General features: G+C 35.4%; 1 protein-coding gene and 1 pseudogene across 16 annotated transcripts in view; both read left to right on the top strand.

Moving 5' to 3' along the window:
* The window catches only part of MFF (mitochondrial fission factor), a 33,994-nt gene that overhangs the window by 3,845 nt on the left and 7,535 nt on the right, over positions 1-22,614 (top strand). For 3 of the 16 annotated variants that reach the window (XM_067740348.1, XM_067740344.1, XM_067740346.1), the window contains exons 2-8: positions 753-864; positions 1,632-1,808; positions 2,740-2,960; positions 3,882-4,051; positions 12,527-12,615; positions 15,359-15,433; positions 20,488-20,646. In XM_067740348.1, the coding sequence (XP_067596449.1) occupies positions 1,771-1,808; positions 2,740-2,960; positions 3,882-4,051; positions 12,527-12,615; positions 15,359-15,433; positions 20,488-20,646 (752 nt within the window). In that variant the 5' untranslated portion in view covers positions 753-864; positions 1,632-1,770. Of the gene's footprint in view, positions 1-153; positions 217-752; positions 865-1,631; positions 1,809-2,739; positions 2,961-3,881; positions 4,052-12,526; positions 12,616-15,358; positions 15,434-20,487; positions 20,647-22,614 lie in introns of all 16 variants that reach the window. The other 13 variants (XM_067740359.1, XM_067740356.1, XM_067740355.1 and 10 more) reach the window with 7 other exon arrangements.
* On the top strand, positions 7,418-9,735 carry LOC137225944 (stress-induced-phosphoprotein 1 pseudogene; annotated as a pseudogene).

Raw genomic sequence — 22,614 nt, 5'->3', positions numbered from 1 at the left:
TTAATCCTTTCTGAGTTGCTTCATTTGCAAATATTTTCTCCCACTCTGAGGGTTGTCTTTTCATCTAGTTTATGTTTTCCTTTGCTTTGCAAAAGCTTTGAAGTTTCATTAGGTCCCATTTGTTTACTTTTGGTTTTATTTCCATTTCTCTAGGAGGTGAGTCAAAAAGGATCTTGCTGTGATTTATGTCATAGAGTGTTCTGCCTATGTTTTCCTGTAAGAGTTTTATAGTTTCTGGCCCTACATCTCTGTGTGTTCTTGTGTACTTTGTACCATGTGCGTGTGTTACTGGTTCAAATTAAATACCAAATTAAAGTTGGGAATGAAATGAAACAAATATGAAATTAAATACTGAATGAAAATAGCTGGATGAAAATTTAGCCAATGCATTTGCTCCTCCTTAATTTGTGTGTATATATATATACACTTATATATACACTTATTTATACACATAAGTATTAAGATTCTTTTAAACATAAGTATTTTTCATCAGGTATGTTTTCCTTTGTTTCAAATCAGAAACAATGATTGTCTTTTATCTTGCATTAACTAGTGAATGGCTGTAGGGTTCTGTCTCTAGACCTAAAATTGGTGGTAAGCTTGTTCATTTTTTCTTTATTTATTTTACTGGTTTTTTTAAGGTAAGGTTGTACATCTTTAGTGACTTTCATTATTTGGAGTATTTCCAGCAATGAATCCCTAATGGTAGTATCATCTAGTTTTTCAGTTAGCTCCTGTTTTTTCTCCCCCAGGGACAAAAGTGGCTCTAAATCCAGCACATGCATATTGAAGCAAGTTAAAGGATTTAATATGAAGCACAGAAACAGATAATGCCAAAAAGCAAGCAGTAGTTGGTACACTTTTGTGAGTAAAAATTTTCTTTTGGCTCTGTTTTCTTAGTCTTTAAACTATTTGCATGCAAATCCTGAAAATTCACACATTTTGGTAAAGAATGAAGGGTGCAAGTTAGCAGTCATAAGTAATCATTTGTCAGGGCTTAGCCCCTTAGCAACCTCTAAGAACCCTCCAAAGCATGTCAGTAAGGTGGAGTTTAAAATGTGTGATATATCTCTGACATGGAGTTTAAGAAATGTCCCAGCTATGGCTTACATTTATACTGTCTTTAATTTTTTATTGACCTGGATTTATATATAATACCTTCTGCTGAAAATGTAGTGTAATTTGGCTTTCAAAGTTATTTCCTTTTAAAGAAACCATTACTTATACATCAAATATTAGGTTACTTCAAATACATTTTTCTGCCCTTTACATTATTTTCATAATTTTTTCATTTGTACTTAGGCTGAAAAAGAAAAGGATCTTTTCCCCCTTTAGAATATAATAATTAGAGGAGTTTTATGGCAAAATGTTTTCTTTTAATCTGACTTCACATTTGTATATACATTTGATTAGCTTTTCTTTATCCCGTTTGCAAAATCATAATACAGTGACTATGCTTAAAACAGTCTTTATATTTTTTTGAGGTATAGAATAACTCTTTTTAGGAGAGATTTGGAAATTGATTTTGGTTGAAATCCAAAAATAATTTTAAGTAGATATTTACTTTTATTGATAGTTTTCTTATGAAATGAATTGTTGAAATACTGATTTTTATTCTTTCTTTTTTACAGCTGGAAAAGCAGTTTCCGTGTTGTTATGTACACCTCCAAAAAAATTCAGATCTTTAGGGGAATTGTTGTGTAAATAAACTGAACTACAGGGAGGCAGTACTTTAATAGCTATTATAAACGTGTATTTACTGTATTAAAAATGAGTAAACGAACAAGCAATGACACATCACTAGGAAGGTCAGTGACATTTTATTCAGTTGAGCTGATGACATTATAGGTTTGAGACATAGTTGCTTTAAAGCTGATTGCCCATAGGCTAATCCTGTTCCTTTACACTTCTGTCAGCATTTTGTATCTTGGGGCAACTTCCTTTCTGCTGCATTTCCCTGGAGCATGGATCCTTCTCTGATTTAGGTTTCTCAATGCATTTGTCCTGTCTTTCTGTTTGAAGGCATGTCATGTTTTTAAAAAATATACATGTAAATATGATACTGAGTACAAATTAATAGTGTGAAACTTTCACACTATAGTCCCTCAAAATGAATGCAAACATTAAGGATTTATTAGTGTATATTCTGTATTTGGTATTCATTTCATCTCAGTCATCAGATATACATTCAGTAAGAGAAGTTTTCATTTTTATTTTGTGAAATTCAGGGGGTTGCTTCTTTTTTAGTAAATTTAGAATTAACATTATTTACCTTATGAATCTGATATTCGTCATTAAAAGGTTTTATTTTTTCCATGCATGACCGGAATTTCTAATTTCATTTTTATAAAGTTCTAGCAGCTTCCCTTCATATAATTCATTAGGAAATTTCTATTTAAGTTTTATTTTAGGCATTTTTTGAGTTATGTAAGCAGCATGCATATCTCTTTATGCAGAGAGGAAGAGAGTGTATGTGTGTGCACATTCGTCTTGTGGTTATACAATAATTTAAAAAATTTGTTCCTAAGCAATATCCTCAAGGTGCAGTTTCAACTAAGTGAGAAGGTATTATGTTGAGGAGAACATTTTCTTTGATCTTTTATTTTTCCTTTGGATGTATTCAGTACTCACGAATGAGAAGTCTCCTTTGCTCTTTCTAAAAGATATCCTAACTTCACTACATAGAAAAGACTGACATTTTAACACTCAGTCACCCCTGTCTAAATTTTTTGCCTGCAGAGTGAGTGGGGCAGCATTTCCTTCTCCCAGTGCTGCTGAGATGGCGGAAATTAGTCGAATTCAATATGAAATGGAATACACCGAAGGTATTAGTCAGCGAATGAGGGTCCCGGAAAAATTAAAGGTAGCACCACCAAATGCTGACCTGGAACAAGGATTCCAAGAAGGAGTTTCAAATGCTAGTGTGATTATGCAGGTTCCAGAGAGAATTGTTGTAGCAGGTATTTTATATTTGTTTATAAAGTTGCCTGATAAATGTATTTTATATATTTTTATGAAAACTTTTGGGATTTTTCAAAATGTTACTTAGAAAAGGGGTTGGGAAATGCAACTTTACATTTTCTTCAAAAAGTTTATAAATTACAATAGTCTGAAATTTCAACTAGTATTTTTTAATAATTCAACTAATTATTGAGATATAATTTACATACATAAAATGGTGTAATTTTAAAATGTACAGCCTGATGAGTTTTGACAAATGTATACTCCTATGTAACCTCCACCACAGTCCAGATATAGAACATATTCATTACCCGCCAAAAGGTTTCTCATTCAGTTCCTACCCCTCAATTCCAGGCAACCATAATCTCCTTTTTATAACCAGAGATCACATTTGTCTTTCCCAGAGTTTCGTATGAATGGACTGATACACTATATACTCTTGGGTCTGGCTTCTTTTGCTTAATGTAATGTTTTTGAGATTCTTCCATATTGTTGCTGTATCAGTTGTTCATACCATTTTATTTCTAATATTCCAGTGTGTGGATAAACCACAATTTGTTTATACATTCACCTGTTGGTGGACATTTGGGTTGTTTCCTTTTTGGTGCTATTAGGAATAAAGCTGCTATGAAGACATGTGTTTTCATATCTCTTAGGAGTGGAATTGCTAGATCATATTATAAGTTATGACGTTTAACTTTATGAAAAGCTGTCAAGCTATTTTTGAAATTGGTCGTACCCTGTTATATTCCCATCAGTGACATATGAGAGTTTCATTTGCACTCAGCAACACTTTGTATTGTTAGTCTTTTTAATTTTAGCTATTGCTAGTGGGTGTGTAATGGCAAATACATTTTAATAAAACCTATGTCTTTTAAAAATCTCCCTCCTTTCCTTTTTTTTTTTCCCCCTACGCTTAGGAAATAATGAAGACATTCCATTTTCAAGGCCAGCAGATCTTGACCTTATACAGTCAACTCCCTTCAAACCTCTGGCACTAAAAACACCACCTCGTGTACTTACACTAAGTGAAAGACCACTAGATTTTCTGGATTTAGAAAAACCTCCTCCAACCCCTCAAAGTGAAGAAGTAAGTGCTAGTTTTAACATCATCTGAATTTGAAGTAATAGAGACAGAAGCAAAAGTTAAAGAGGAGTTAAGAGGCTATAAATCATATCATTGGTAATATGTAATGGAATCCTTTTGCATGGAACATTGATTACTATAAATTCTGGCTTATGAATACCCCAAATGAGATACTATGCTGTTGGGTTTTTTTTAATTTAAATATTATATTTCAGGAAAATGACAATTTTGTGGAAATCATTAACATTCATGTGGTCTTGAAGGATGAGCTTTTATGGCTGGGAGTTACACTTTAAGCAATACAGAAAAATTTGGGAAGTTTAGCATGGGAAAAAATTAATGCATCACTTTGTTATAAAAGCAGTCTGGCAAATGGCAGAGAAAGCTCTTTTTTCCCCTTGATACTACCTATTCTCCCTGCTTGCTGGAAAGTTTCTACTGAGTTAGTTACCGTGTTGTGTAATGTTAATGGCCTTGTTGACCTAAATATGATAGTATATGGACTAATAAGGTATTAGTTGCAAAGTTCAAATCTTGCCTTTGCTGTTGATTCAGGGCCAATCTTGTAAGACTCCTTTTCTGTGGTTTCTGTAGTTGCAACTTTTTCATTATAACTTCTAAATTCCTGTGTTGTCATGATGCTAGTATAAAACAGTGTGCAAAGATATGTTTTTATTGATAATGGAACTGCCCTTGTCTTTCATTTTTCATATAATCCTTTCCTAAGAGGGTAAATCACCCATATAACCTACGGGAGTGCAGTTTCCTAGTACTAGGTATGACCTTTTCTTAGGTTGGAAGTTTGAGCTGAGGTGACTCAGATAATACACTCCTAGGTGCCAGTTTAGACATTCTAGGTATTTACTCGGTGAAGAGTACTAAATTTGAATGTTCACACGATGAAGAGGCACTAAGGTACTTGCAGAATTGTACTGATATTTATTTAACAGACATTTTTTGAGCTTTTGTGTAAGACACTGTGCATTGAGACATGGTTCCTTTGTAGTGGTCTGTGTATAATATTGTCTTGGAGTGAGGATTCTGCCAGGAGAGAAACCCTCCCTTTGATATTCTTCAGGTTTTGTTTGTCTTCTGATCTTTATGCTCCCACCATTTTAGACACTTGTGCCTACTTGGTGTGAATAACCAACTGAAAACAAGACGAGTACTGTCTCTCAGGAGACCTAGGTTTTAAGCCCATGTTGGGTTTACTCCTGCTGTAATTGATATATAGCCAAATGTGATAAATGTCCAAAGTGTATAGCACTGGAGTGAAAAGCTGAGGCTGAGAATTAACCTAATTTTGAAGGCCTGCTTTGTTACTTATTAACCACATAACTTTGGGCAAGTTATTTAACAATTCCAAGGCTCATCTCTAAAATAATGATAAGAATAATGCCAACTGCATACGATTATTGAGAGAATTAAATGTAATAATATGTGTAGTATGTTTAGTACATGTTCTAATTGATGTGAAAAGTTCAATAGGTACAAATATCATTGTTGTGAAAATTAACATCCTGTGGCAGAAGATTTGGAAGCATCTTAAGTGTCTATCAACAAATGAATGGATAAAGAAGATGTGACATACATGCACACACTCACACACACACAATGGAATATTACTCAGCCATAAAAAAGAATCAAATTTTGCCATTTGCAACAACATGGATGGACTTGGAGGGTATTATGCTAAGTGAAGTAAGTCTGAGAATCTAAAAAATACAACTAGTGAGTATAACAAAAAAGAAACAGACTCACAGATATAGAGAACAAATTAGTGGTTACCAGCAGGGAGGGGCAGTAGAGGGGTAAGGGTTTAAGAGGTGCAAACTGTTATGTATAAAATAAGCTACAGGGATATACTGTACAACACAGGGACTATAGCCAGTATTTTATAATAACTATAAATGGAGTATGACCTTTAAAAATTGTGAATCACTATATTGTATACCTTTAATTTATGTAATATTGTATATCAACTATACTTCAATTAAAAAAAAAAAAAACCTTTGGCAGGGGCCAAATCCTGAGATGTAGGAGAGGAGTTTCCGATATTAGTACTAGTTGCCTATTAAAAGGAAAGCAAAGGTGATGATCTGTGCTTCAGTCCATAGAAGGGTCAGGTGGCCCTCAAGAGGCAATCAACTAGTGAGCAGAGGAGAAAAGGGAAGGAACCAGAGTTCTGGTAGCTTCTACAAAATGGATTGAAATGGAAGGGTAGTAAGGCCCTGAGTGCTGATAACATTGATTATTCATTCGGATGCTACTTAGAATATATCAAGTAAGATTCCCTAAATCATTTATTCTGTAATAATCATTTTACAACATATGCCAAGGTTTCTCAACCTCAGCACTATGACATTTTAGACTAGATAGTTCTTTGTTGTGGTGAGGGCTGTCCTTTTGCACTGTAAAATATTTAACAGCATTCTTGAGCTCCATCTACGAGACGCCAGTAGCATCCTTCAAGTCATGAAAATCAAAAATGTCTCAAATAACCAAGAGGTGGAAACACCCAGATGCCTTTCAGCTGATGAATGGATAAGCAAAATGTGGTATATCCATACAGTGGAGTATTATTCAGCTATGATAAGGAATGAAGTACTTATACATGCTACAACATGGATGAACCTTGAAAACGTGTTAAGTCAAAGAAGCCAGACAGAAAAGGCCATATGTTGTATGATTCTGCTTACATGAAATATCCAGAATAGTAGTTGACAGGGGTTTAGGGGAGAGAGTACTTGGGACTGACTGCTTAATCTTGGGGTTTCCTTTTGGGGGGATGAAAATGTTCTGAAACTAGATAGTGGTGATGGTTGCACAACACTGTGAATGTTCTGAATACCACTGAATTGTATAATATATATACTTTAAAATGGTTAGAATGGTGAGTTTTGTGTTATGTCTATTTTATCACAATAAAAAGACAGAAAAGATGATCTGCATACATTGCCAGATGTCCCTTGGAGGGAAAAAATCACACCCAGTTGAGAACCACTGGCCTGTGGCAAGAAAGAAGAATACTTGAAGGTGACTTGTGAGGAACACTATACGATTTTTGTTTAAAAGCCTGACTGATACAAGAAATAAATTTGCAGAAAATAACGTACTGACTTCTTAAACTGGCTTGAAGTATCCAAGTGAACATGTGAAGAGGCCTTAAAACACGAAGCATATAATCCCCCTAGCTCAGAGAGGGTTTATAAAATCTGGAGGTAGAGGAAATTGATGAACCTTTCAATATGCCTAATCTCTGCTAATATTCGGAAAGACCATTGCTTGGTGATTCTACCTACAGGGAACTAATAAAGAACTGTGCAATAAACCATCTGATCTGGCTATGAACTGCAAAGTACACAAATCATGACAGCTCTCAGTGTTCTTAGAATAGGTTAGGCAGTGTGAATGAGGAGAAAGAGGCTGTGACACTGACACTACCTCCAGATGGGAGCCCGTGAGAGAAGATCTTGCAGAGAACAAAAAGGAAGAACTGTAAAGAAAAAGAGTTGGAAAATATGAGGACTTGACACAGCTTTGAAGCAGTGTGACCCAGTAAAAAATTTGGACTCCATCAGTATATCCCATCACTCAAGCAGTGGTTTTCTTTGAAAAAATCAATTACAATAAATGGCCAAGAGCTTTGTGAGAAGACCACTGAAGTGGGAAGAGGAAACAAATTGGACTAAAGACAGGTTATAAGAGCTTTTGCCTGAATTGGCAACTTCTACTTCAAAGAAGAGAAGGATGAGAAAGCCATTCATTTTTGCAATAAATCTGGAACAGCAGTGAACCCCAAATGTCCCAAGAATTGGGAAGATTGGTCTGTATAAACCCTGACCTGGTTTTGGAAAAGAACAAAGGCAATGAATGTTTTCAGAAAAAGAAGTGTATCCAGGCCATGCAAGCTTTACACAGGATGCCAAATCCTACAGCAACCATGTACAAAGTGTCTAGCTCAAGGGCTAGGAGGAAATATATCCAGCTAGAACTGACTGCTTTAAAGAATACACTTGGAAAGCAGCTGCTCTAGAAGCTGTCATTAAGGACAACACAAAGGCCATGGGTGTCTAACAGAGGGCTCTAGATCTGTAATCCAACAGTCTGTAAGGACGTAGCAGGTGGTTATCAGTGCCGGGTGATGGTCCAGTTCAATTGCCATGACAACCTCTAGGATGTGAAGTGAAAGTACATAGTTGACCTGAAGTGTAATGAGTGACTTAGCCATATGGCACGTCCTAAAACAAATGTGGAATTGGGAGATTGGGATTGACATATATACACTGCTATGTATAAAATAAATAACTAATGAGAACCTACTTCATAGCACAGGGAACTCTACTCAGTGCTCTGTGGTGACCTAAATGGGAAGGAAATCCAAAAGAGAGGGGATATATGTATACATATGGCCGATTCACTTTGCTGTACAACAGAAAGTGACACAACATTGTAAAGCAACAATACTCCAATAAAAATTAAAAAACGAAAAAGAAATGCGGAAGGACTCCCGGACACTCAGAAGGACTTAAAAGGGTCCTGGCAGTAGCTCTGAAAATTGAGAAGCTGATGAATGTGGGTCTGATCACAATTTGGTGATGGTTTGTTTAACTCCCTTTCCTTTCCCCTCCTGTGGAAAGAGGAGCTGGGGCTGTGATGAGTAGAATGGAGCAAAAGGGAGAGAAGAGGAAAAAGAACAGCTTAATTAATTGTATGTATGTATGCACATTCATCCATGGAAGATTCAGAGATGTGCACTCACATCCTTTGTGCAGTTACTGTTTCATGACCCTATCGCATGGGCATTGTATTCACTGCTGACACATGTATTCCATGTTTCCTTCCCATTGGGTTAATTATTTTTCCAGGTAGTTTATTATTTTAAATTTTGGACAGTGAATATGTTTTGGGGGGTAAGACTGTTCACCCCGATCGTTTGGCCCACATTTTTAACTCTGCTTTACCTCTTCCAATAAAAGTCCCACAGCAATTCACAGATTGTCTCTGAACTATTATTTTTAAAAAGAGGATCAGTATTCATTAATTTGCTGAATAATTCTATTCAATAGTTATATTTTTTTATTTCTTAACTGAAAATGCAACTAACTTACATACTATTTGAGGATAAATCTCCATTTTTCACTGAGATTATACCAAATGATAAAGTGGAGGATTTCCCTTTCTCTCTCTGGACAGAATTAAAAGAAATCCTTTTCTTAAAAAGGTAAAATTGTTTTAAAAATACTAAAAAGAATAAAAAACTGCCTAAATGAAAGGCATAACACAAACATTTCAGAAATCAGTTTTCAATCTTAGTTTTTGCTACAGATTTTCTGAGGGTTGTTTAGTAATCACAGTGGTTATGAAGAACTAGGCTATGGTAGGATCTATGTGCTTGTAATACTTACTGGTTGTTTTAATATAATTACAGTTTTTTATTTTGTATGTGTTGAGAAGTAAAACAAGTGTCTTGTTAAAAAAGGGAGTACACGGGAATCAGTATATATATCCGAAAAAAGACAAAAACACCAATTCGAGAAAGATACATGCACCCCAGTGTTCGTAGCAGCATTATTTACAGTTGCCAAGATATGGAAGCAGCCTAAGTGTCCATCAGTAGATGAATGGATAAAGAAGACGTGCCATGTATACACACACACACACACACACACACACACACACACACAATGGAATATCACTCAGCCATAAAAAAGAATGAGATTTTGCTGTTTGCAGCAACATGGATGGACTTGAAGGGCATTATGCTAAGTGAAATAAGCCAGACAAAGACAAACACTATATGGTATCACTTATGTGGAATCTAAAAAATACAATAAACTAGTGAACATAACAAAAAATAAGCAGACTCACAGATATAGAGAACAAACTTAGGGTTACCAGTTTGTGGGAGGGATATGAGGATGGGAGAGTGAGAGGTACAAACTATTGGGTGTAAGATAAGCTACAAGGATGTATTGTACAACATGGGGAATATAGACAATATTTTGTAGTGACTGTAAATGGAGTGTAACTTTTAAACATTATATAAAAAAATAAAAACAGGGACCAGTATAGGGGAAAATACTGAGGCATCTGAGCAGATTCTTGAAGGAGAGACAAGCTCTAGATAAATCTAGAGAACCAGTAAACAAAGACCTCGGGGACACTGATTTGTCCAGGATTCTGTGAACAATCGAAAGTAACTCAGAGTATAAGCACATTAGAGGAGAATTTTATGCCTGTAATTAGACACAGAAGACCCTGTGACCTAACTTCCAGGAAGTTACCTGAAGCTTGGAAACTATTTCTCAGCCTAAGGAGTGCATGTAAGTTTTATAATGGGTAATCAATGCAGGATGGTTCTGAATGACATTTTAAAACCTTGAATTGTCAATTGGATCTCAATAATGTTGGGAACAAATGTAATTAATTTTTAAAAATTGTTGAATTGAAAAAAACCATCATGATTGTGAACTAAAGGGGAAAGTATTTAAAGATCACCGTGTTGCTTATCACCTCAGGCAGTATCAAAGTTCTTTGGTATTACAGTATACAGGCTGGTCATATGAAGGCATAACAAATATATGCTTTTGTCTTATGTTGTCTTTTTCCTCAATATGTTAGTAATGTCGAGCTTAATGTTCCTGTTAAGATATAATTTAAATCAGGTCTCAAATGGCGAAAATAACAGACCTAGGATCCTCTACTTTGTCAGGTTATGTTGGAGTCATAGACTAATTTGTCTTGTCCTGTCTCTTCCTATCTGCTGAATGTTAGTTCTTACCACATAGCAGGAGGAACAGTTCTAATATAGTAGGAAATTCATCTTGATCCCTACAACGTGGAAGAACAGTTCTCTAGAAAAAGCAAGCACAACTGTGCAGTAGGTAGGCAGGCAAGCATCAGTGGGATTCTCACAAAGCAACCCAGTACTGCTCACTATGAGTAAAGTGTATTTGATTGTGGAGGTGCTAGTTTTTATATATAAATGCCTTCAAGTAATTTTGATTTTTGGTTTAACTGTAAAGAACTCTTGCAGTAGGCTCTGAACCGACTCCTTTTCTGTTTTTTTTTTTTCTTTTGTTTAGATGGGTAAATGGTTTACAACCATAACCAAATCTAAACCAGTCTCTGAAATTATGTGCTGCATAGTAGTCTTAAGTTTTGCTGGCATGAAATACAGGATTTATTCTGTTTTGATGGTGCTTATAACCTGATAATCTATTCCCAAGTCTTTGAGCATTAATAGATACTGGGTGTGCATTTTTGAAAATCTTAATTATCAAGTCTATTGTTTCACACACCAGTTGTCCTTTACAGTAAAGTTCAAATTTTTCTTTAACCATTAAGTTGCCATGGGTGTTTGTAGTAAAAAAAAAAAAAGACGAAAAAAAAATTCTAAAAAAGAAGTGAAGTTAATGATTACCATTGTTCTAGTTATCTATTGCCCCTTAATAAGCCACCCTAAACTTAGTGGCTTGAAACAAAAACAAATAATTTTGCTCATGGATTCTGCGGGTGAGGTATTTGCATCAGGAATAATGAGGAAAGCTTATTTCTGTTGTATATTATCTGGGCCTAGGCTAGGAAGTATCAAAGGCTGTTTATGACTCACACAGCTTGAGGCTGCAGTCATCTAAAGGTTTACTCACTCACATGTCAGTTGATACTACCTGTTGTGTGGACCTCAGCCAGTATTATTGGCTGGTGCACCTACACATGGCCTTTTGTGTGGCTGCTTGGGCTTCCTCACGTCATGGTGTCATTGTTCGAATCTCAAACAGCTCCCCTGGGGAAGGGGAAAAAGGCAGAAGCCTTATTGTTGTTTATGACCTAACCTCAGAAGTCACATTGTATCATCTCTGCAGCGGTCACTAGAGTACCCAATTTCAAGGGAAGGGAACATAGATCCTATTCCTTAATGGAAAGAGGTCAGCAATAACATTTTGTAAGAAGAGCGTGTGAGATGGAAGATTGTGGCTATTTCTAGAATGCTAAAACCTTTAAGCTAGTAAAACTTTTTTTAAGTCTAGTTTTCAGATATCCAACCAAATCTGAATTTGTTTTAACCCCAGAAGCCAGGAACACTTACTTGAGTACAAATATATCCCATGTCCTATAGTGTTTGTGCCTTTAAAAACTATTGTAAATTGTTCTTAAATAATGTAAGTATATTGTATAAATTATGATAAATAAAAATATTAATAATTGTACCAAGTAAGATTGATACTTAAAAAGAAACTAGAAGTAACTTTTTTTGTAAAGAAGATAAGCATTCCTAAGTTTATCTGCATTATAATAAGTAGAGTGTTCTTTTTTTTAACATGTCTACGTATAATACACATACCTGGTAGCAATTCTTGGTTATTTCTTTGTAAATTTTGTGGCTAGTCTTTGATAAAGGTCCTTTTGATGCTAAGCAGTTACTAGGCTATTAAGAATATTCTCTATTCCTTTCCCCTTCTTTGTGCCTAACAGATCCGTGCAGTTGGCAGGCTAAAAAGAGAACGCTCTATGAGTGAAAATGCTGTTCGCCAAAATGGACAGCTGGTCAGGACTGACTCCATGTGAGTAGAACCACTAAGCATTGTATCTCCTTCATTAAGTTTTCTCCATATACTGTCTGTCCTATCCTTTTCTAAATAATTTATTTCCTTTTTTAAACTCTCAAATATTAAAAAAAAGAGGAGGAAGTGTATGTTTTATGCCTAAGAACCTGGAGAAAAAAATAATTCTAATAGTGTTTGAAATCTACTATACATTTACATCAACTTTATATTTTTGCAATACTCTTTATAGCCTTAAAGTCTGACCATTTTGTTAGTTGTGAGAATTTTTCAATCCTGTTATCCTCTTCTATGTGTATGATAGTCTTCTATAAATATGATTTGCTTATTTTGGAAATCTCCTATAAAGTATACTTAAGAAAAATTGACAAAAGTAAGTGCTCAGTTATGTAGCCTTCCAAAATGCTTATCTAGCATATAGGTTGGGGGGAAAAATATAAAATAAAAGGAAAACAATTTATTAAGGAAGCATCTTTATTTTCAAGTTACTCAGTTTGTCATAAGATTATCACAGGATTAGCCCTTTCCAGCTCTGCTTCTTATGAGCCATGGTAAACAATGTAGCGTAAGCAAGTCGAATTTTTTTACTTTCCAGGATTAATTTTTAGCTCTCTGCCTACTGAGTCATTGAATTCTTGGATCCCTGTCATTTTCCAAAAATTTAAATACATTAACAGACTATTTGTGTCAACCTTCCTTGCTCATTTGGTTACATTATACCCTGATCTTAAAGCTACCCCTCTATAAGATGTTTTAAATTGGGCAAGTGCTTTTTGTTGTTTTATTAAAATTAATGGGTTTTAAAAAATAAAATATCCCTTTAAAAACTGGTCAGAATTTTAAGTCTCAAAGCCATTGATGATTTAGATTGTTAATGTAAATTAATGTTTCTTCCTCATTAAATTTTCAGTCAGTTTTCATAAGCTCATTCACCATGAACCATATTTGATATCAAGCATCATATTAGCTTCTCAAACTGACTTTTATTTTTGGCCACACGGCACATGGGATTTTAGTTCCCTGAGCAGGGATCAAACCTGTGCTCCCTGCTTTGGAAATGTGGAGTCTTAACCACTGGACCACCAGGAAAGTCCATATTAGTTTCTCTGGGAACGGCCAAAGAATCAGATGATACGTCTCTCACAGAGCTTGCAAATCTAGGTAAAAGCAAAACATTTAAATTTACATACAAAATAACTAGAGCACAATGCAATTATACTATTTCTGTTAAACCATATCAAGTTCTAATTCAGACTTGACTAAAGAGTATAAGGATGCAGAAGGGATTTTGATAGGGGTAGGATCTCTCTTTTTTTGTGTTAGGTGCAAAGGAGAACTATAACAGTTCTCATTTCTTGGGGAAGCTTTAAATGTCTCCTCAAGTAGTTAGAGTTATTCTGAAGGGGTATATGGGAAGATAGTAAGTTTAAAAGAATATATGTCTCCTTCAGGGAAGGCCTATCTGCAAGGTTCAACCATTATTAATACGAAGTTTTTATGATAACTGTATGTTTCCCTGAAGGTACCTGGCTTACAGTGATGTCAGCCAGTCCATGGAATCCGTTTTTCTAGAATATATTCGATTATGTTACACAAATGGTGAAAAGACCATATAATTTATGGTGAAGGTAGCTTCTTGATATTTAGTACCCTCTCAGAATGATTAAACTTACACCTGAGGGCTTTTGTTATTTTCTATTTGTAATACTTTCTAAGGCACCAAAAGTTTCTAATAAACTTTCCTGTTATATAAAGATATGGCTTATTCTTTAGGTCCGTGATTACTTTGAAACTTCCCGTTAGTGAAATAAAAACAGGACTGTTTTACTATAGCATCATTTTTGGGTTTTTCCCCCACAAAGTATATATTATTGATAGCTGAGTTAAGTTGAAGAGAAAGGAAACAGCTCTATTATATATAAAAACCAGCCTAGTGAAGTATGATTTATAGTAAATGATTAGTTCATAGATATTTTTGCAGTTACCTATAATGTAAGTCCTCATAACAGAAAAGGTTAACAAAGTTAACTAATATTTGAATTCTTTGTTTCTTTAAGTTGCCTTAATGGCATTTTTAAATAAAACAGAATCTCATGTTTTAATTTTTGGTAGTAAAAATAACATGAATATTTAACTATACAATTTTTGCAGTGAAATGCTTACATTACTCAACCATACTTTTTGTTTTAGTAGTTATTTATGTTACCGTTACCTGGTAACATACTTAACCATCTTTTTGTTAATAATGTAACCTTGCCCTTTCTTCTCCTACCGTTATTAATTTTATCATTTATAATTGTATTCATCTTTAAGAATCTACATTGAGTGAACTTTAGAATTTTAATATAATGAGCACACTATGTATTTAATGTTGGCAATGTGGTAAGGAAGAAACTATTAATATAACATGGCTGTATTTTACCTCTACCAAAGTAATTATTAGACTCTTCCTGTCTTTACCTACTGTAGTCTTTTCTTTGTAATGTGAGATTCCTTATGTGTCATTGTGCACAAACCATTGCCTGCCTCCACTTTATTTATTCCTTGGCTTTAAGAATAGAAGTCTATATGGGTATAAGAGCAGAAACACTGGCCTTTGTTTTCTTATTTACCTGCAAGAGACAATAGGATTGATTATTGTCAGCTATTGACACAGAAACGATTGACCAGTAGAATCGTATTTAGCTTTCTGTTTGTGTTATAAAAGCTGAATATATAAAAAGAAGCATAATTATTATTTAAGGTGGCACAGATCAGATTCTGCTCCAAGAAATAAAATTTCAAGGTTCCAGGCACCGATTTCTGCACCGGAGTACACGTAAGATTTTATCTGCTCTGCTTTTCACAAATAGGAGTTGTTCTAATTTTGCAGGCTTTTTGTTATACTAATATTTCACCAGGTAATTGGCATGTAATGCCCTAATTCTTTTACTGTTTGGCTTTTTAGTACCTCTGTTTCAGGATTTCTCAAGCTGTCATCATACACTTTGTCAAGAAAAGAAATAACTAGACCAAGGAAGTTATGTATGATTTGGGGTGTAAGGGTGAAAGTAAAAGGGAATAGTTTACACCAAGCAGCCTTTTACATTTCCTTCATTTTGCTCTGGTTGGCACAAGGTTCAGTGATCCCAATCTTTTTGAAAATTTTAGCATACTATCTTTTCTTGTTCATTTTCACCCAAAAGGACAAAGAGTCTGAGTGTAGTTTGTCATTAAGTTTTTTTTTTAATTCCATAGATTAAAATTATGCTTTGGAAGAATATTTTGAGATCATTAAACCCACTCTTTCTGTACATGTGCTAGAACTAGGTGTGGGAATGACTGGCCTCCTAAGGGGAGGGGGCACTTTGGCGTGCAGTATAAGATTCATCAGCTAATGTAGTTCTTAAGTATCAGAAGCCACTCTGGCAACCAATGATTTTTCTCCTGTTCTCATTCTCTTGTTATGCTTCTAAGAACTAGTCAGTTACCTTAGTGGCAATAAATTAAAGCTTTCTCTCTATTTAAAATTTCAAAAGAAATTTTATGGTACAGAATTTGTACCATAATGGTACAGAATTTGTGTTTCAGTGAGAATTTTTTCTCCCCCATTTTACTGTCTTACCTTTACTGTATTTTTGGAAGAGGCTGGGCCCTCACCAAAGAGATAATCCTCACAGTTTGAGAAACACTGTTCCTATGACAACCCACACAGAAAGAGGTGTTTGACTTTGGACTTACCTTGTAATAATGACATAGTTATGCCAAGTAAATCTTTTAAGTTTGAGTTCTGACATTGGCTAGTGTTGTTTACTCAGCAGTTGTGTAGTAAGATTTCCTGTAAGCATAAGAGAGAGATATTACTAATGAAATAGCATGGTAAATGTAAGTGCTTTCTTCAAAATGTCCTTACCTTTTTTTTTTTTTTTTTTTTTTTGCGATACATGGGCCTCTCCCATTGCGGAGCACAGGCGGCTCCGGACGTGCAGGCTCAGCGGCCACGGCTCACGGGCCCAGCCACTCCGCGGCATGTGGGATCTTCCCGGACCGGGGCACGAACCCGCGTCCCCTGCACCGGCAGGCGGACTCTCAACCACTGCGCCACCAGGGAAGCCCGAAAATGTCCTTATCTTTTATGAAAGAAAGAGATAAAACAGATTTTGCTGTTTTATAACATTACTAGGATCAATTTATCATCAACATGCCTTTTTATTAAATTACTAATATTATACCTTCTGCTTAAATAATCTCAGTGCCTTCGCAATATGTTTACTTTTTCACAGTATTTCATGCGTCAAAACAAACAAACAAAAAAGCCAAAAAGTCAGTCCACTTTGGTTGGGTGGATGCGTGGACAGAGATGAAACTCAACTCTGAACTGTTTCCTGTCACAGTTGATGCCAGTGCTGGACATCCCAGCTAGCATCAGACCAGTTGCTAAAATGGGGCTTATTCTTTTTCGATCTTAAATTTTTTTTTGAATTTTATTTTATTTATTTTTTTATACTGCAGGTTCTTATTAGTCATCCACTTTATACACATCAGTGTATACATGTCAATCCCAATCTCCCAATTCATCACACCACCACCACCACCCCTGCCGCTTTCCCCGCGTGGTGTCCATACGTTTGTTCTCTACGTCTGTGTCTCAATTTCTGCCCTGAAAACCGGTTCATCTGTACCATTTTTCTAGGTTCCACATATATGCGTTAATATGCTATATTTGTTTTTCTCTTTCTGACTTACTTCACTCTGTATGACAGTCTCTAGATCCATCCACATCTCTACAAATGACCCAGTTTCGTTCCTTTTTATGGCTGAGTTTAAATTTTTTTATTTGTAAAGAGACTTGCAAGACTGCTTAAAGCTTGAAGAAGAAAGAATTGCTAGACTGTTTCTTCTAATTCGGGTGAACTGTGGTCATCTTATGATTTAATCATTCAGTTCATCTGTAGATAGAAATAAATATTAACAATCAAGGGCATTTAATCTATATGTACACTGCCTAAAGTGTTGTATAAAATGCTTCCTACTCTGTTTTTGCTGTTTATGAAAGATTGCCATGTACATTAATGAAAAGTCAAATTTCTTACTAATCTTTGAAACTAATTTCTTTTCAGAAACAACCTGAAGTCCAAATATGTTTTTAATATTAGTCTTTGATGAAATATCTTTACTAGTATTGATGAAGACTTAATTTAACTTTTATCTTTCTTCATAAACATGTTTTCTTATTAAGTTACAATTACAGACCATGTAGGATTTTTTTCCATTTAATACCATATTCCAGTTTTATGTGATCATAGAATCTTAGAATTGAAAGTGATCTTATAGACTGTTTTTAAAACTCAGTCTTCTGTGCATTCCATGTTAAGAATTCCTTGCAATTAATCTGAAAATAATTTATTCTAGATTACCTGATTTCCTGTGCAGGGACAGGAAAAACTTGTACTTTTAGAACTTAAATAAACAATTCCTACTGCTTATTTCTGACAAAATGAGTTCTATCAAAGGAAGCCTTCTGGGCTTCCCTGGTGGCGCAGTGGTTGAGAGTCCGCCTGCCGATGCAGGGGACACAGGTTCATGCCCCGGTCCGGGAAGATCCCACATGCTGCGGAGCGGCTGGGCCTGTGAGCTGTGGCCGCTGAGCCTGCGCGTCCGGAGCCTGTGCTCCGCAACGGGAGAGGCCACAACAGGGAGAGGCCGGCATACCGCAAAAAAAAAAAAAAGGAAGCCTTCTTTCCTTTAAAATTTTAATGGGCAAAAATGCATCAAACTTTTTTCATGGATTTGGATTCAGTTTGTCGGCGTTTTTGCTGTAAGATTATAATTCTAAATATTGATCATTATAGACTTTAATATGTATGTAGCTAATTTATTTACTAGTACAAAGTGATATGTGAAGTGTTCAATTTAGCCCCAAAATACGAAGACAAATGCTTTAATTATATCAATAGATATTGTACTGATTAGTGTTTTAAAACTTGCTTAAGTATAAATTTATCCAGGTATGTTGGCACTGCTATCAAGAAGAGTGTAAGATGGATTGCCTGTTTATGTTGACACAGAACTGGCCACTCCATTCCTGCCTCTGGTGACACTTTTCTAACATGAATTCAGTCTGGTTTCTCACAAAGAGCAAGAGCTTCAGGTTTTCTCCATGCTGCCTAAAGAGAATTATGAGTGCAAGGCTAGTACCTAGACTTTGAGTCCCAGATATACTGATTCTTTCACTCTTCTTGGATACGCAGGGTGGGTTTTGCCAAGTACTGTGGGTCAGTTGATAAGCTATATATATATATACTGTTGTTGATACGTTATATATATTACAGAAGATTCCTAGTCTGTGGACAGATGTTTAAGGTAACCATCCATGAGCCTGCGTCTGAAAAATTGCATTTATCTTGACACGATTAAGCCTAATTCCTATGGTGAATCAGCCCTGACAGATTAATTTCTCAGTGTGCCAAGATTTGGCTTAAATCTTTGTCTTTTAAGTAGTCTTTGGAAAACATGGTTTTCATGTTTATTGTACTTCTCACTTTGGATCATCAAGACATTGAAAGTTATTCACAAAATTGTGGAGAAGATTTTGTTTTTAATTTTCTGGGACTCTGGGAATAATATTAGACGACAGTTACCCCTGTCAAACATTATTGCACTTATTTTGTGGTTCCCAAACAAATACATGTTAAGTTAGAAAAGATTTACACAAATCAAAATAAAATCTTTTATCTTTTCAGTCGTTCACTGTCTGCTCCACTTTCATCCTTTTGTGCAGAATACAAAAGGATGAGGTTTAGTCTAAGGCGTTCTTGCCCTGACACTGAGAAAAAATATTGAGCCCACTTCCCATAGTCCTCTTGTAACAACACCTCTTACAACAAACCAGATGCCAAGTCCATATATCAGTTAGATACCTCATATGGCTGATCATGCTCTAACATTAGACAGGCCTCTGAAAGTAAAGAGTTCAGGTTAGAATTGTAAAATTGCTTCATTCAAATGCTCTCAGCTTTTAGGAGGTGCTGTCAGGGGAGCCAAAGAAATTGTGAATCGCAACTCACGTGTGAAAGAATGGTTAAGGTCACTGTCACTGAGCAACCCAGAAATAGCTGTTTAACATCCATCCTTACCTTTTCATTGTATTCACAGAATTGGGAGTAGTTTTATGTTTTAGTCATTTAGCTAGGGAACATATGCTTTAATGTAATTAAGTAATCAAAATGCTTTTGTTAGCTTTCTGAAACTTTAATTCATCTTTAAATTTACTCGTCATAAACTCAGATTGCTTCATTGTCTTTGTGAAGTATTTGAAATGGCATTTTCATGGAATCACTTTGGATTCATGTGTGTAAACCTTGACGCCTATATACCAGAATTCTCTATCTGACTGTTCTGCCCATCCATAAGTTGCAGTGCAGTGTTGTTTGTTAGAGGCTTGGTTTACTGAATTGGAATATACACACAAAGCAAAGAATGCCGCTTCTCTTAAGCTGGGGGTTGAATATACTCCTTGCCGTAGTTCTCTTCCCTCTTAAAGTTGTTCTTTCATATTCAATTTGTTCAATTTGATGTTTAAAGCCACAGTTACAGATACTGCATGGTAGCCTGTTTTTTAAAGCAATTTAATATGTTTATTAACTTCTTTGGCTTGACTCTTTTGGGGGAAAATGAAGGGTGGGAAAAATGGGCAAGAAAACGATAATTCTTAAAATTTGGGGGAAATTTTGGGGAAATTCTTAAAATTTTAATAATTTTAATAATTATTAAATAATTATAAAATTAAGAATTTTAATAATTCTTAAAATTTTGGGGAAACTGCTGAGCTGAAGTTTTATACAAATCTGACTTGAGTGTTTTTCTCTTCATTTGCTGTGCTTGTGTAAACAGTGTGACACCATCGCCACAACAGGTTCGGGTTTGTCCTCCCCGTATGCTACCTGAAGATGGAGCTAATCCTTCCTCCGCTCGTGGCATTTTGTCGCTTATCCAGTCTTCCACTCGTAGGGCTTGCCAGCAGATCCTGGATGTGCTGGATGAAAGCCGCAGGTGATCGGCCCTGTGATTCGCGCCAACTTTACCGCCTGTCTTTTGGCTCCTCATGAGTGGACTGTGGTGTCTTCCTTTTATGTTCGCGCCTTTGTCTCTTTCTCAGATGCAGCGGTTTAAAACAGCTTGCTTTGCTTTCTTTTAATTTGAAATTATTGTCCAAAATTCACATTTCACAAGGTTCTGTTAACTTCTCTTCAGTCAGGGAGGGAATTCAGTTAATAACTAATTATACACGGGAAGTATAATGGTTTTTTTCCCAAGACTTTGTTGACCTGTTTTTAAGTACCTGATTCCATTTTTGGTTATGCTGAGGGGTACTTTTGGATTGAGTGTGTGATGTTGGACTGAACTGTACTCATTTTCTTCAGTAAGTCTTTTGATTCACTCATTTATGTTACTAATGTGGTTGGATTAGGAAGCAAATCTGATATCAGTGTAGCTGCCAGGACGATTTTTTTCTTTCCTCTTAACTAGGGATTTCCACACCTGTACTGAAAATCCCAGGTGCTGTTGTCTTTTTAATGCTGATTTTTTTTCAGTATGGATAGTGTATCTAACTTTCGAACATCTCCAAGTAAAATCATTAGTAGTGTATACTTAGACTTTGTTCATTCAAATAAATTGTTTGCCATTATTTCAAATACTTTTTTCTCCTTGCTTCATTACTAGATGGTGTTTTAAAAAGATGGAATTTGGGAGCTTTTTTGGCATAGTATGAGGAAGGTACAGTCAGTTTCACTTCAACTCTAAACATTTTATGTAGTAACTCTGTGAGTCAGTGTTTGAATTTTCATGATCATTTTTTTAGACTGTTAATTTTGCATTTTGAAGAATTCCCAATAAATTCAGCTGGCCCTTCAGTAAACCTTTTTTGTTACTTTAGGAACTCATATGTCTTATGACTTGCTCTGAACAAACTTTTTATTAAGTGCTTTTGACCCTCACATAAGCCCCAGGTGTTTCACCTCCTGCTGCTCAACTGGTGTTTCTGACCCTTCCCAGGGCTCCCATATGTGTGGGTCCAAGGACTTAAAGCTGTACCAGAAAGAGCATAAAAGAGAAAACTCATGGCAGGGGGAAAATTATATATACATCTATGGACATATGTATTCATGTATAGGTGTATATGCATGTGTGGGTGTTTATCTCCCTCCCCAAAGGTTTAGAGTCCCTCTAATCTCTTTGAAGCTTCAAGGACTATCTTAGGATATTTGGAGCCTGTAAGAAGCATCATGGTTCAGAAGAAAAAAACATGGATCAAGGGAGGGGGTCAGATTTAATCTTGATCCACCCCACTGAACAGCTATAGCTACATGATGGCCTTGGGCGAATTGCTTAGCTTCTCTGGGCCTCATTTTCTTCATCTATTTTTAAAAAAGAAGGGTAATACTAATATTAACCTAGTTTTCTGGATTCTTATGAGGAATCTTCCCCCCTCTCCTGCTTTTATTTAAGATATAGGGATAATGGACTCAAATTCTTTATTTAGTGTCATGGGAGATCCTTAAAAAGATATTGAATATAAAGTACCTGGCACCTGACTAATATTTCCAAAGCCCTGTTTTCTCCTCCCTCCTTAACATAGATTTATTCTTCACCAGGTATCCTCTTTAACTTTTTAATTAAAATAGGTCCTTAGAAGAGACTAGATTATTAGGTCAAATTACATCATATCAAATGCTATTATAGTGAAAATATCTGAATGAGAAAGATGTTTATAAATCCTATATAGATTAAAAGCTAGATGACAAAGCCCCAGTATGTTAAAATTATTTGTCCCATCCCCCTACATATAGACAGTTCAGTGCAGTATATGGAAACATAGTTGGATTTTTTTACTCCTTAATGGAAAAATTTTGCCTCAAGCTCACAAGTACAAAAATCTTACTAATTATAAAATTTACTTTGTATTCTTTTATTTATAAAAAAACTATTTTGAGCTTTAAGTGATTTTTTTTAATTGTA

Source organism: Pseudorca crassidens, chromosome 6 (genome assembly GCF_039906515.1).
Source record: "Pseudorca crassidens isolate mPseCra1 chromosome 6, mPseCra1.hap1, whole genome shotgun sequence".
NCBI classification, from domain to species: Eukaryota; Metazoa; Chordata; class Mammalia; order Artiodactyla; family Delphinidae; genus Pseudorca; species Pseudorca crassidens.
This window is presented reverse-complemented; position numbering and strand designations above follow the sequence as displayed.